The sequence below is a fragment of the Gymnodraco acuticeps genome, unplaced genomic scaffold, assembly GCF_902827175.1.
Source record: "Gymnodraco acuticeps unplaced genomic scaffold, fGymAcu1.1, whole genome shotgun sequence".
Classification (NCBI taxonomy): Eukaryota; Metazoa; Chordata; class Actinopteri; order Perciformes; family Bathydraconidae; genus Gymnodraco; species Gymnodraco acuticeps.
In genome coordinates this window covers 206,107-219,344 of record NW_022989877.1, presented here as the reverse complement: position 1 = coordinate 219,344, position 13,238 = coordinate 206,107, and the positions used below count along the sequence as shown (strand labels likewise).

General features: G+C 39.9%; 1 protein-coding gene across 1 annotated transcript; it reads left to right on the top strand.

Moving 5' to 3' along the window:
* Positions 1-887: 887 nt before the first annotated feature.
* chrne (cholinergic receptor, nicotinic, epsilon) lies at positions 888-11,591 on the top strand (the record flags this gene model as incomplete). Its single annotated transcript, XM_034198300.1, is given in 10 exon segments — positions 888-932; positions 1,076-1,185; positions 1,823-1,978; positions 3,392-3,498; positions 3,577-3,777; positions 7,216-7,330; positions 7,425-7,539; positions 9,023-9,227; positions 10,224-10,357; positions 10,906-11,591. Coding segments are annotated over 10 exon segments (1,359 nt in total), but the record flags the coding sequence as incomplete, so codon positions are not given.
* Positions 11,592-13,238: the final 1,647 nt, after the last annotated feature.

Genomic DNA, 13,238 nt, shown 5'->3' with positions numbered 1-13,238 from the left:
TTTCAAATTTGTGAACAATATTTGAGAGAAATGGTTATTTTGTGTATATAGAAAATGTTTTAGATCTTTGAGTTCATCTCATGAAAAATGGGAGCAAAAACAAAAGTGTTGCATTTATATTTTTGTTCAGTGTAGAATCTGTAGTTTTGAATATCGATCTTAAGTTGGCGTGACGTTGAAGTCGTGCGACCCTGCTGTAGTTTGATTATAGCATAACGTTAGCATTTTGCTTCTGGCGATTAGATTTATGATTCGAAAACTATAAAAGTAGGGTAGACATGTGGAGATTATCCGACTGAACAAAACGTGCATTTATCAATCAGTTTTCCACAGACCTTATTTTTTACAATGTTCCAAATATCCTATGTAGAAATCCCATTGCTTTTTTGTCGAGGGACCCATTCTGGGTCGGCATACAAAAATACGTCATCTCTCCCCCCCCGCCTGAAAGGCCTCGATTGGACTCCTTTGTTTATTTGTATAACAAAGTGACATGACCATGTAACACTCGCGCCTCTATTGGCTAGCGCTCCAACACATTGTACATGAAATGCTAAGGGGCGGGACATCTCTAAGCGGTTGACCAATCACAGCAGAGCCGGCTAATCAATCAGAGCAGACTTGGCTCTGGTTCCTGAGGGTAAAAAAAGAGGTGCTTAGAAAGATAAAGCACTTTTTGAACATTACAACATGTGAAGAGTAGAAGCACAACATACACATTTGAGACCTCAAAGTGAGCATAATAAAACCCTAAAAGTATATTAAGAACGAGATGGAAATACTCAAAGTACAAGTAGGTCAAAATAGTGCAATACTTGAGTAAATGTATGTTGTTACATTGCACCACTGACTGAAATACTCATCCTGCTTCATCACTTATATCACAGAATGAAAAGGAGGAGACTCTAACGACCAATGTGTGGATTCAGATTGTGAGTTTCACTTCAATTGATACTTTTGTTTTGTTTGTGCAAATCTTTACATTTAGGTTGATTTAGCCTCGTTCCATCAGCATCTATACATGTGTCAAGTTTTTAACGTCACTGGTGACCCTTCTCTTAAATGTCATCTGCAGCAATGGAACGATTATCGCCTTATGTGGAACACATCTGACCATCACGGCATCGACACTATTCGTGTCCCATGCAACAATGTTTGGCTTCCTGACATTGTCCTTGAGAACAAGTAAGGCAGTAAGAAAGAGGAGTTTCTCTACATCAGGGGTGTCCAAACATTTTTCACTGAGAGCCACATACAGAAAGACATAAAAGGGCTTGGTCACTCACTAGAAGTGAGGTATATTGCCTTATAAGTTAACAAAATCAATCAGATGTAGGTAAATTATGCTTGATACTTGAATATGCTTTATTAGAAAAACAGCTTACATCAGAGCTCTGCATAGGGTTTCATTTATTTTGTTACAAACAGTGTTAGCAGATCATTCCTTAAAATAGGAGCCTCAGATTGATTATTAAAATGGGAAATAGGAAGGGTAGATTTCAAGATTATATGTATATAAGTTATTGGGCTTTTTTTGTATCAAATAAGATTTGTTAGAAACATGCCTTCAACTTTAATTGACTGAATTGACCCATAAATACTGTGTAATATCTGTTTCCATCTATATTTAAGAAGTAAGACGAGCACACGTTTCAGGTGTGGGTCATATTCCTTTATCCATTTTGAATTAGCTGAGGGCCGATTCAAAATAGTCAACGGGCCGTAGTTTGGACACCCCTGCTCTACATGTAGTGTCATTATACTGTACATTAACTAATCTGGTGTGAACTGCCTGTTTTTCCCTCATCATTCATCTCTGCAGCATTGATGGAAAGTTTGACGTGGCGTACTACGCCAACGTGCTGCTCTACGACAATGGTGGTATTTTCTGGCTGCCGCCCGCCATCTATCGCAGCACGTGCTCCATCGAGATCACCTACTTCCCATTTGATTATCAAAACTGCACACTAGCATTCAGGTGTGGTACAATTATATTTCAGACAACTCACGTGTTTCTTAATATGTTTATTAGAGCAGCATATAGTTTGAGTTTGGCGTCTAGGCTCGGGCCTCATCACTCCACAGATGTACATAGAACATTGAGTGATGGTTAGAAAACTATCCCCCGAGCCTACAGGTGGAAGCTGGGGTGGAAGCTGGGGTGGTGGGGGGGCAGGCGAGCAGCAGCAACATGAAACACAGCAGCAGCAACATGAACGCAGCAGCAGGAACATGAACGCAGCAATAGCAAGTGAACGCAGCAGTAGCAGCAGCAGCACCTGGCAGCTTAAATAGAGCGGCATGTTTAGGAGAATGTGTTTGGTTGGTTGTAGGAGGGAAGAGGCGCGTCACGCGTTACGGCCCATCCACACGGCGGCGTGCGTTGAAGCTTCAACACTTCTGCCCATTCACTTTGAATGGGGTGACGTCACACTTTGCCGAACTGCATTGTGGGAGCGTCGCTTCGCTTTGCTCGCGTTGCTCGCTTTAAAAGTTGAGCAATGTTCAACTTTTGAAGCTTCGACGGAAGCGTCAGCCAATCAAATCATATGCCAGTACAAGCTCTAGCCAATCAAACCGCATGCTTGTGTGTCCGGGGCGGGAGATTCATGTGATTGGTTGTTGATCGAGCTTCAGACACGCCCGCCGGCAAGCTTCAACGCACGCCGCCGTGTGGACGCTGCGTTAATGTATCATTGGTGCTCGAGTTGACTGAACTAGCTCGCAGGCTTCGCCCAACTAATTACATTTACTTTATTTATTAGTTTTATAGAGGCCAAGCCAACATTTTTAAGAGGCCTTTTGGGGTTTTCCCATTCCTGTTGTGTCCAACACATTGTACGTGATAGGCTAAGAGGCGGGACATCTCTAAGCAGTTGACCAATCACAACAGCGCCGGCCAGCTTACCAATCAAAGCAGACTGGGCTCTGGTTTCAGACAGAGGGTGAAAAGAGGTGCTGCAGCACAGGCAGTATGAGAACAATAAAGACCTTTTTGAACATTAAGCATGCAGGTCACAGTAGAGGCACAAAAAAACTAATATGAACCTGAAAATGAGCAGAATAAATGTGTGTCCTCTATAAGCCACTTTTGACATAATTGATGCACACTTTATATTGTCTGATGAGCAAAAGGTTGAATTGGCTTTCGGAAAATTACACTTAGAAACACAATAACTTATGTTTGGTAGTCACACTTTACCTCAGTGTGTGCCTGTGTGTGTCCGACAAACATTGGTTCCTACTTATGTCGATGAGAGCCTATTGGTTCTGACACATTTGTTATTTCTTCGTTTTAAAGAATAAGCCGGCTTCATGCTCATAGAACTGGAGTTTCATCCACCTAACACTATTTTCCATTGTATTTTATCCTTGTTGCCACGACACATAGATCCCAGACATACAGTGCCAATGAAGTGGTCCTCCACTTGGCTCTTGACGACACCCCCCCAAACGTCATGATTGAGTGGGTGGATATTGACCCCCAGGCTTTCACAGGTACACTACATCCACAATCAACCTATGTTGATAACACATGGTTCCTCTCCAGCTTATACCGTGTTTTTCAACCCTCAGAGAACGGCGAGTGGGCCATTGTCCATCGTCCGGCCAGGAAAATGATCTACGAGCGCTACACCCCAGATGACCTGGAGTATCAGGAGATCTTGTTCAATATTGTCATCCAAAGGAAGCCCCTCTTCTATGTCATCAACATCATCCTGCCCTGCTCCCTCATCTCCTCTCTGGTAGTGCTGGCCTACTTCCTACCTGCTCAAGGTCTGTAGAGCCATGTTCCTACTGCTATTATTACATAGAATATGATGGTGTTATAAAATATCAAGTCTCGTAATTGTACGTGCCTTTGATCTAAAAAAACTCATCGAAGTTACTCTGATACTGAACATGATAAATAAAAGGCTCCAAAGAGCTGCTTTTTGGGGGGTTTTCTATCCTCTAGTGCAGTGTTTCTCAAACTTGTTCATACCAAGGACCACTTAACCGCCGAACCGGTAAGCGGAACGAAACACACAAGAGTTAGACCTAACACACTTAGCTATTTTATCTACCTCTGGAACAAGCTAAACTAGTTATTATAAATATATTTATTCTTCACTGTCGGGTCACTCATTACTGGATCAGTGAGCTGCATGAGATACTGACAGGCTGTCAGGAGAGAGAGAGAGGGGGAGAGAGGAAAAGAGAGCGCTTCCGCTCATTTCTCCCGTGTTATTATCCAAAGTGAATGTAAACTTGAATAATGTACATAATTTGAATGTAATAATTAAGTTGATTGTTGTTTGTGGAAGCTCCAGTGAATGAGCCCCATTAACTGAGTTTAAACATCACTTTAAATGGAAGATTTAAAGTGATGTTTAAATCTTCCATTTGGGCCCCGCCCACTCGATCGGATCGGCGATCGGTATCGGCGATCGGCCCCGAAATTGGCGATCGGAGCATCCCTAAAAGTTGTATCACTAACACTTGCGCTTCTATTGGCTAGCGCTCAAACACATTGTACGTGATAGGCTAAGGGGCGGTACGTCTCTAAGCAGTTGACCAATCACAACAGAGCCGGCCAGCTAACCAATCAGAACAGACTGGGCTCTGGTTTCAGACAGAGGGTGAAAAGAGGTCACATGTCACATAGAGATACAAATATGATCCTGAAAACGAGTACAATAATTCCTCTTTGAAATTAAGTATTAAGTTGTTTATAGTCGAACATAGTATTTAGTGTAAATAAATAATCAGTAAATTACTACATACAGTCAAAAATAATCGTGCAGATTTTGTTTCAGTTAATTTTTCACATTCGTAGCAAGATATTATTATGTATGTTATATCTACTGTATGTATAAGGCCCTTTTCAAATGCTATGTAGCTTTATTTTCTGCTGAAGTGCCCGAGCAAAGAGAAAGTACTGAGAGTATTGGGACCCACAGCTATTATAATTTGTATTTTTTATTTGGTGTTGTCCTCTATTGCCACTGTTGGAAGAAGTATTTTATTCAGGTAGAAGAGCAAAAAGTTACTTAGTAAAAGTAAAAAAAGATTGGCATCAAAATATACCTAGTGTAAAATACCAAAAGTACTTTTCACAATCTGATAGATTAAATTACTGGATTGTGATTATGCGTTAATGTGTTCATCAGAGCTGGTAAATGTGGAGCTAATTTTCATTTCTTTGTATAATGCTAGATATCTTAACATAACATATTATGTATTTGTTGATTTTCATTTACTATTACATAGTAGTGTGAATCCTTGAAACAGCTGAAGTCAGATAAATGTAGCGGAGTAAAAAGTACAATATTAGTAGAAGTCTACTGTAGCATAAATTGGAAATACTCAAGTAAAGTACCTCAAGATTCTACTTAAAGGTCTCCTATTATGCTATTTTTAGGCATATATTATGGGTCTCAGATATATACAAAAAACATGTCTATGATGTGTTTTGCTCAAAATACCAAACTGATCATGCATTTTAGACATCCCTCATATCCCTCTATTTCAGGCCTGTTATGGCGCATTTCCACTACAGCGCGGAGCGCGGTTTAAGCGTTTTTGGTTGCGTTTCCACTAGGCGTAGTACTGGCTAGCGGGTACTATTTCACAGTTTTTCTGGCCCCATAAAATCGAGGTTCTTAGCGGGCCAACAACCAGGCTGAGTCGGGTTGAGGATGCTAAACTAGAGAGAGAGAATCGTTGGCAAGGGGGCTACAACTACAACAAAATGAACATATTTGACAGTGATTTAATTGTAATACACGTTTCAAAATGATGCCGAAGTAACAACATACTTGTAAGGGAAACTTCTGAAGCAATGGAGAGTCAGGACTCAGAGAGACACGAGGAGAGTTGGAGCTTTGATGTCAAACACTGGTAGTTTATTACAAGTCAACGGCCGGAGAATTCATATCACAAGTCACAGCAGCAAAAGGTTCTGACTGCACGGGTGGGTTGTCATGTCAATTCTGCCCAGCCTATCTCTCGATAGACCTTTTAACTAGTTTACAGAGAGTTAATCAGCATATTGGGGGAGGCGTAAACATCTGTGGACCTACAGGAGATATCCCCCAACTCTGGAGCTTAGAAACTAGCGTTCTCACTCTCGCAAAACCTCCCTATGCCCTGTAGGTCAAGCTGTAAAACCTAGTATCAACATACGACTGCATTATCACATTCCTTACGGAAGATATAGGAGCAGGGCTGATCGTAAATGTAAACACACAGTAAATGTTAAATATCTTAGGAGTAAGGAAGAATTATTATTTGACACTTAGGAAGAAAGAAGAAATATTCTCTAACAATACTGATACTGGTTAGTAAAAACCATGAATTAACCGCGAACAACCTTTTAAAATGCGTGTTTTCTGAATGCTAACGCAGTATATGCTCCGACCGTCCACACTCAGAACAACGGCCTACAGACATAAATAAACCAGCGACTGTATTCGCCATGACACAGGCAGTCTGTGGTTTGTACTTTTGTCTAGTTTCTGAAGAGGAGCTGTGAGCTCTGAGTGCTAACAGCTAACGGCTGATGTTGTTTTTCTGTGGTTCGCATTGAAGATGACGTCACGGCTCCGCCTACACTGCGTTACTATAGTTACTGCCCCAGCTACTAAACTGTAATGGAAACGTAGCATAAAGTGAGCCTGGCCTAACAAGGCCTAACAAAGTCTAACTATACCGTGCCGAGCGAGGCCCTGCAATGGAAACACGCCATTAGAGAACTGCAGGTTCGGGGTCCATAGCTTGAAAAAAAAAAAAGAGGAGGGGGATCTTGTGCCTGCTCAGAATTCTACCGCAGATACAGCTACATTTTTATTTCCTGTTTTTTTACACATAGGCCTACTCTCTCCAGTACAGGTTAGCTCTGAGTGTTAGCGATGATGCTAATGTAAACAAAGACCATATTACGTCCAAAACAGTCGCGCCTTGTTTCTGATCGCAACTTTCTGATAGGACCGTAGGCGTAAAGCCAGCCTACATTTACGATATTACGTCATATGGGCAGCAAATCTGGGTCAGCTCCGTTGAACCCCCATTTTTAGAGGTTTGGCTACGGAGGAAAATAGAGAGGGTTTTGTTTTCTGACACTTTGTGAGTTCCCTGACACACCGGGGACACATTTATGTATGAAAGACATGAAAAAGGGGATGTTGCATAATAGGTGACCTTTAAGTACAGTATTTTTTTTCTCCTTCACAGCCGGTGGACAGAAGTTGACGGTGGCAATCTCCGTCCTGCTCGCTCAGACTGTCTTCCTCTTCCTCATCGCTCAGAAGATCCCTGAGACCTCTCTATCTGTGCCTCTCATTGGCAAGTGAGTCAGTGTGTTCTCTGCCGACCTCTGCTGGGTGTTTCCTCCTTTTATCACACACTGTTTCCAACACAGGTCTATTCTTTGTCTTCCTCAGGTACCTGATCTTTGTCATGTCCGTCACTACGCTCATCGCCACAAACCAGATTGTGGTGCTGAACATCTCGCTGCGCACCCCCAGCACTCACAACATGCCCCGTTGGATCAAAATTGTGAGTACATTGTGTGCAGTTGACAGGCATGGAGAGTGAAATACTTAATAAGATTACTGGTACATTTCTAAGAATTGGGGATTTAAGTGTGAATCTATACGACTACTGCCTGCATCTGCTTAATGGCTTTACTTTCTTTGGTTCATTTGTTTTGTTTTTAATTCAGTATGTCAGGGGTGTACAACTCCGCGACTTCATTTAAAGTGGCCCGCAAGAGCTTGCAAAGAATATAATACGTTTATTATATTATAAACATGCCGCTTTACATTAGGACGTTGCCCATAAACTATATCTCCCACAATGCATCTCATTTTGTGACATGCGCACTGAAGAGACTTGCAATTATTTTCCCTAGACTTCTGCTTTCAGACGTAGTTAATTATGAAGTTATTACCCTATCCGATAATAATCCAATGCAAAGGCAAAAATGTAATATAATACATTATTTTATATATATTAGATATTTATATATGTATATTTATATAGTCTTAAAGTTCCAACCGGCTCTTTGAGTGCAACCATAATGCTGATGTGGCCCGCGATTACATTGAGTTTGACACCCCTGCAGTAGATCAACCTAAATTTGATGTTGATGTATTCCAAAAACTAATAGAAAGTAATCATTACTTTTATATTTTGATACTTAGAATAGGTTAGTGATTACATTTGTTTAATAGGTAACTATATGTAACAAAATACATTTGAAAGTAACCCCCCAACCCTAGCAGTTGGGTATCAAATGTCTGTTCAAGAGTTATAGTGTGTGAACTATGATGTTCAGAGGTGGGAAGTAGTGGAGTACAAATACTTTGTCACTGTACTTAAGTAAATTTTTCTGGTATCAGTACTTTACCACTACTTAGTTTTCTGACGACTTTTTACTTCTTACATGTTGAACTCAAATACCTGTACTTTCTACTTCTTACATGTTGAACCCAAATACCTGTACTTTCTACTTCTTACATGTTGAACTCAAATACCTGAACTTTCTACTTCTTACATGTTGAACTCAAATACCTGTACTTTCTACTTCTCTCATTTTCCAAACAGCTGGTTCCTTTAGTCTGAATGTGTGTTTGATGCGTGATCATTATTATTTAGAGTCATTGCGTGCCTATTGATTTGAACACGATCCGTGTATCCATCATTTCCTGGTCTTCTCTAAAGAAGAGGGACCAATGGAAACGTTGTCATGTTGCCGTTGTTCAGCATGGAAACATTCATTAGCTAACAATGACATGATTGTTCTATTCATATAAAGGGAGGTCAGGTACTCTTTAAAGCAGCTGCTAGTTATGGGTACTTTTTACTTAAGTACATATCAAAGCCCATACTTCTTTACTTTTACTTGAGTAAAGAAGTTTAGTCAGTGCTTCTACTTTTACCAGAGTATTTTTAAACACGAGTACCTGTACTTCTACTTGAGTAAAGGATGTGTTTACTTTTGCCATCTCTGCTGATGTTTAACATCTTGCTCCTGCAGCTCTTCCTGAAATGGTTACCTCGTTTCCTGGGCATGCCCCCGCTGGTGGACGACAGCGAGGAGGTCGTTGTGAACGGCGTGACGGAGCGGCGCCGCAGCTCCTTCGGCCTCATGCAGAGAGCAGAGGAATATGTGATGAAACAACCCCGGAGCGAGATGATGTTTGACAGACAGAGACAGAAGCATGGGCTCTCACAATCAGTTTGTAAGAAATCTATTCTTTAAGAAGACATATTATGCTAATTTCCAGGTTCATATTTGTATGTTGTGCCTCTCCTGTGAAATGTTTACTTGCTTTAATGTTAAGAAAGGTCTTTATTTTTCTCATACTGTGCGGCAGCACCTCTTTTAACCTTCTGATGAGCATGTCATTGTGTCCTTGGGCAAGACAATTCACCCCAAATTGCTCCTGTGGGAATTGCCAATAGTATTAAGTGTATGTAAGTCGCTTTGGGTAAAAGTCTAACAACAGTCAATCGCTTAGAGATGTCACATATCTACAATGTGTTGGAGTGCTAGCCAATAGAAACGCGAGTGTTACATAGTGATGTCATTATTTTATGGAAGTCAACAAAGTAGTCCAATCAAGGTGTTTCAGGCAGGGGGGGGGGGGTAACTTTATTACTTATTTTAGACTTTGCAGAAGATTAACATGCACAAAAACCTATATAACACGGTACAGGAAAGGTAATACCCCAAAAAGCATAAAAGGGCCTCTAAAAACTATAACAGAATAGTTGGATCAGATCGATCAAGTGTACACTAGGATAATAAAGGAAAATAAATCAAATTAGAATCCAAAAGCTGTTAATAAATGGAGAACCTAGATTGAACATTGCAAAAACAAAATACAACTTCAATGCTCCTTTTTTTTCGGGCCAGGTCTGCTTACCTGCTTACTGAATGTCTGCACATGCGCATATGTATATATACGCATATGAGTAGGTGTATATCTATATATGCTATCATGGGTATAGGTGGATATACAGTATATGAGTGTATAAGTGTATACAAATGGTCCCACTAACTGATCGATCAATGTTTTCTCTGTGAATCATATCCCAATGACTCCCTCAGTTATTTGTGTTTAACACGCATAATGTTTGTCATTTAACACCTTTATGTTTTGGATCAAAGATGCCTGTGTTTGGGAATGCTGTATCATACTGCTGTGTGACTGTCAGTGTCTCCTTCCCCCTAGTGGATCATTTGGATATCAGCAGCACAGCCAACCTGTACAAGAGTTTGGCGCAGACTGCACCCGAAATCAAGCAATGTGTCGACGCCTGCAACTTCATAGCCGAGAGCACGAGGCAGCAAAATAACATCGGATCTGTAAGTGACTTCAAACTTGGTCTGCCTATTATCTTTGCTTTTAAAGGAGTGTTTTTAAATAAACTAGCCTTGCCTTGCCTCGCCAGTACTTTTTGGGATGTTCAGTATAGATTACAGGATTTCCTATCAATTTGTTTAAGCTATGTTATTTAAAAACACTAAAAGCTTTATTTGTAGAGCATTTTTCACAGCTCAAAGTGCTTCACAAGTTGAACAGAAAACATTTGAACACACATGCAGCATATGTACATATTATGTGATATCATAAAGAACAAGGAGGCAGAATAGGAAAGATAATAAATACAGTATATATACAGTTTATAATACTAACTAAGTTACTTGTTGTTAAACTGTCCTGTGTTTATATTGTTACAGCAGAAAAGAGCCAAAGACAGCTTAATGTTACCTAAGAAGCATGCATACAAAATTACAAAATACACATCCTGTAACAGTTCTGTTCTGAATCTTATTCCTGTTGCTGCAAGTTTTCCCTATAGGGATCAATAAAGGTGTGTCTTATCTTATATTCACTTCATTTCCAATTTCAGGAAATAGAAAGCTGGGTGCTGATTGGAAAGATGATCGACAAGGTTTGTTTCTGGGTCGCCATCTCTCTTTTCATCCTCGGCACGGTGGCCATCTTCTTAACAGGACACTTCAACCGTGCTCCTGAATTTCCTTTTCCTGGTTCGAGCAGAAAATATTTACCGAAGACTTGACAACAGTCTCTGTGTTTAGGTTCTAAGATTAGTCAGGCAGCGATTTTCATTCAAACTCACAACTTAGCTGTTCATCTTAGCGTGCGTTTGTTGGATGTATACATTAAATGAGTGGATCAGGGCTCATTTAAAAGTGATGTTTTAAATCATAATTATCAAATATTCCTATTATGTGGTTTGTTGTACAGTATGAGTGTTTGGAGTATTTGAAGGGTAATCATGAAGGTGATTCACCACCATGCTGAGAAATGTTATTTATCTTGTTGCAAAGGCATTATTGCATTACATGGAGCCATACAGCTGTGTGGAACTGGGTTTTAAAATAACAATAAACAAGGTTTCTCCATCCATCCATCTCTCAAGGGCGTTATAATATCCATGTATTACATCATCTGACAAAGTCTGTATAAGTTTCCCTGCGTGTAGTCTTACTTACGTGGAAAACCTGCACATGTAACTGGGACATTGTCTTGATTCATTGTGCCATGTTTTTAAAATAAATTCATTATTTTGTGCTTTGTGACTTGCTCAATCAATTTATGTCGAGTTATGTGGAAACACAATTAGGAACATGTATTCATCTTCAACATACTCTCTGTTTTTTCTTGCTGTTCTTCAGTGGTTTTGAAATGGTAGGCTATACATCGTGAAAGTGTAAATATATTGGAAAACGCCCCAACAATTCAAACATATCAGGAAGTGCAAATAACCAATTAGCAAATGAAAAACAGATAATTTGTAAGTGACTTTAACCTTTTCAAGATCATCATGTCTGTTCTCTTTATTATCAATTATAATTCAGCTACCAGTTGTGTGTGTTTGAGAGAGATATTTGGGAAATGCATAATGCGTAGGTGAAAAACAAAGGCATATAATCATTGAATAATGTTAGATTTGTCATTATTTTATACTATTGTTTTATCTTGTATCAATTGAAGCCATCATATGGTTGACCAACATTAAATCTTGTTTTGGTTTCTTCTTCTTATCAGTATGCAGATATTGCTCTGTGTTACGTTCCCTTCTAAATCTAGGGGGTACAAAGGGAAGTAACAACACACAAGGATGACCAAGCACGACAAAAAGGAGAGAAAACCGATCTCTGAGTAACGAACAAGTCGTTTAATGAACACAACAGGAACACGGGCTCACCAGCCAACTTGCACAGAATAATACAGCATCAATATATATCACGGAGCTCCCCTCCTATCAATCGGCAAGACACAGGTCTGCACAAATGCAGCCAGAGGAGGAAAAAAGGAGAGCCCACTGCAATCTTCCTCCGGTCCTATATGGAGGCCCTGATTTGGAATTAGGAGCACCTGGGGAGAGGCTGCACCTGGGGACAATCAGGCTGCACCTGGGGAGTCAGAGGGAGAGAGAGAAAAACACACACACGACCACACAAACACTACGGCACGTAACACTCTGAAATAACTTTGAATCCCTAATTAGACTTTTGTTGGTGGTTGAACACCTCCATGTGGAGTGAAAATGTACTACACCCAGTCATTGTAATTGCGCCACAGGTTGATCACAGGTTGAATTGTAAATTATCTAAGAGTCACATACTCACTAAATTGTTCAGTTTTTAATTGCAAGTATTCACTCATATATGCTGATGTTTTTATTGCTGGAACACCTCAGTAAAAATCAGTGGTGTAAAGTAACTAAGAACATTTAGTCAAGTACTGCACTCAAGTACAATTTTGTGTACTATTACTCCACTACATTTATTTAATACCTTTAGTTACTTCACAGATCTGGATGAATGATCTGAAATATAATCAAGTGCTAAATCAGACTTTAGTTCCACCTGGAGTAAATTCTCAAGCTACCCTACAGTACAAAGTCATTCAAACTAGCTGCACCTTTACCAGCTTTGAGAACACTTTCATGATCAATCATTATAAAACATATCATAATCATATATTATTCTGAAATGGACCAATCTGCACAATGACTACTTATACTTTTGATACTTTAACTATATTTTGATGCTAATACTTTTCTGTTTTTACTTCAGTAACATTTTGAATGCAGGACTTTTACTGTAACATAGTACTCCTACACTCTGGTACTTCTACTTTTACAAGATCTGAGTACTTCCACCTCTCAAAGTAGAGGTTTCTTGACCATTTCATGACTTGTTTCAGAGCAGT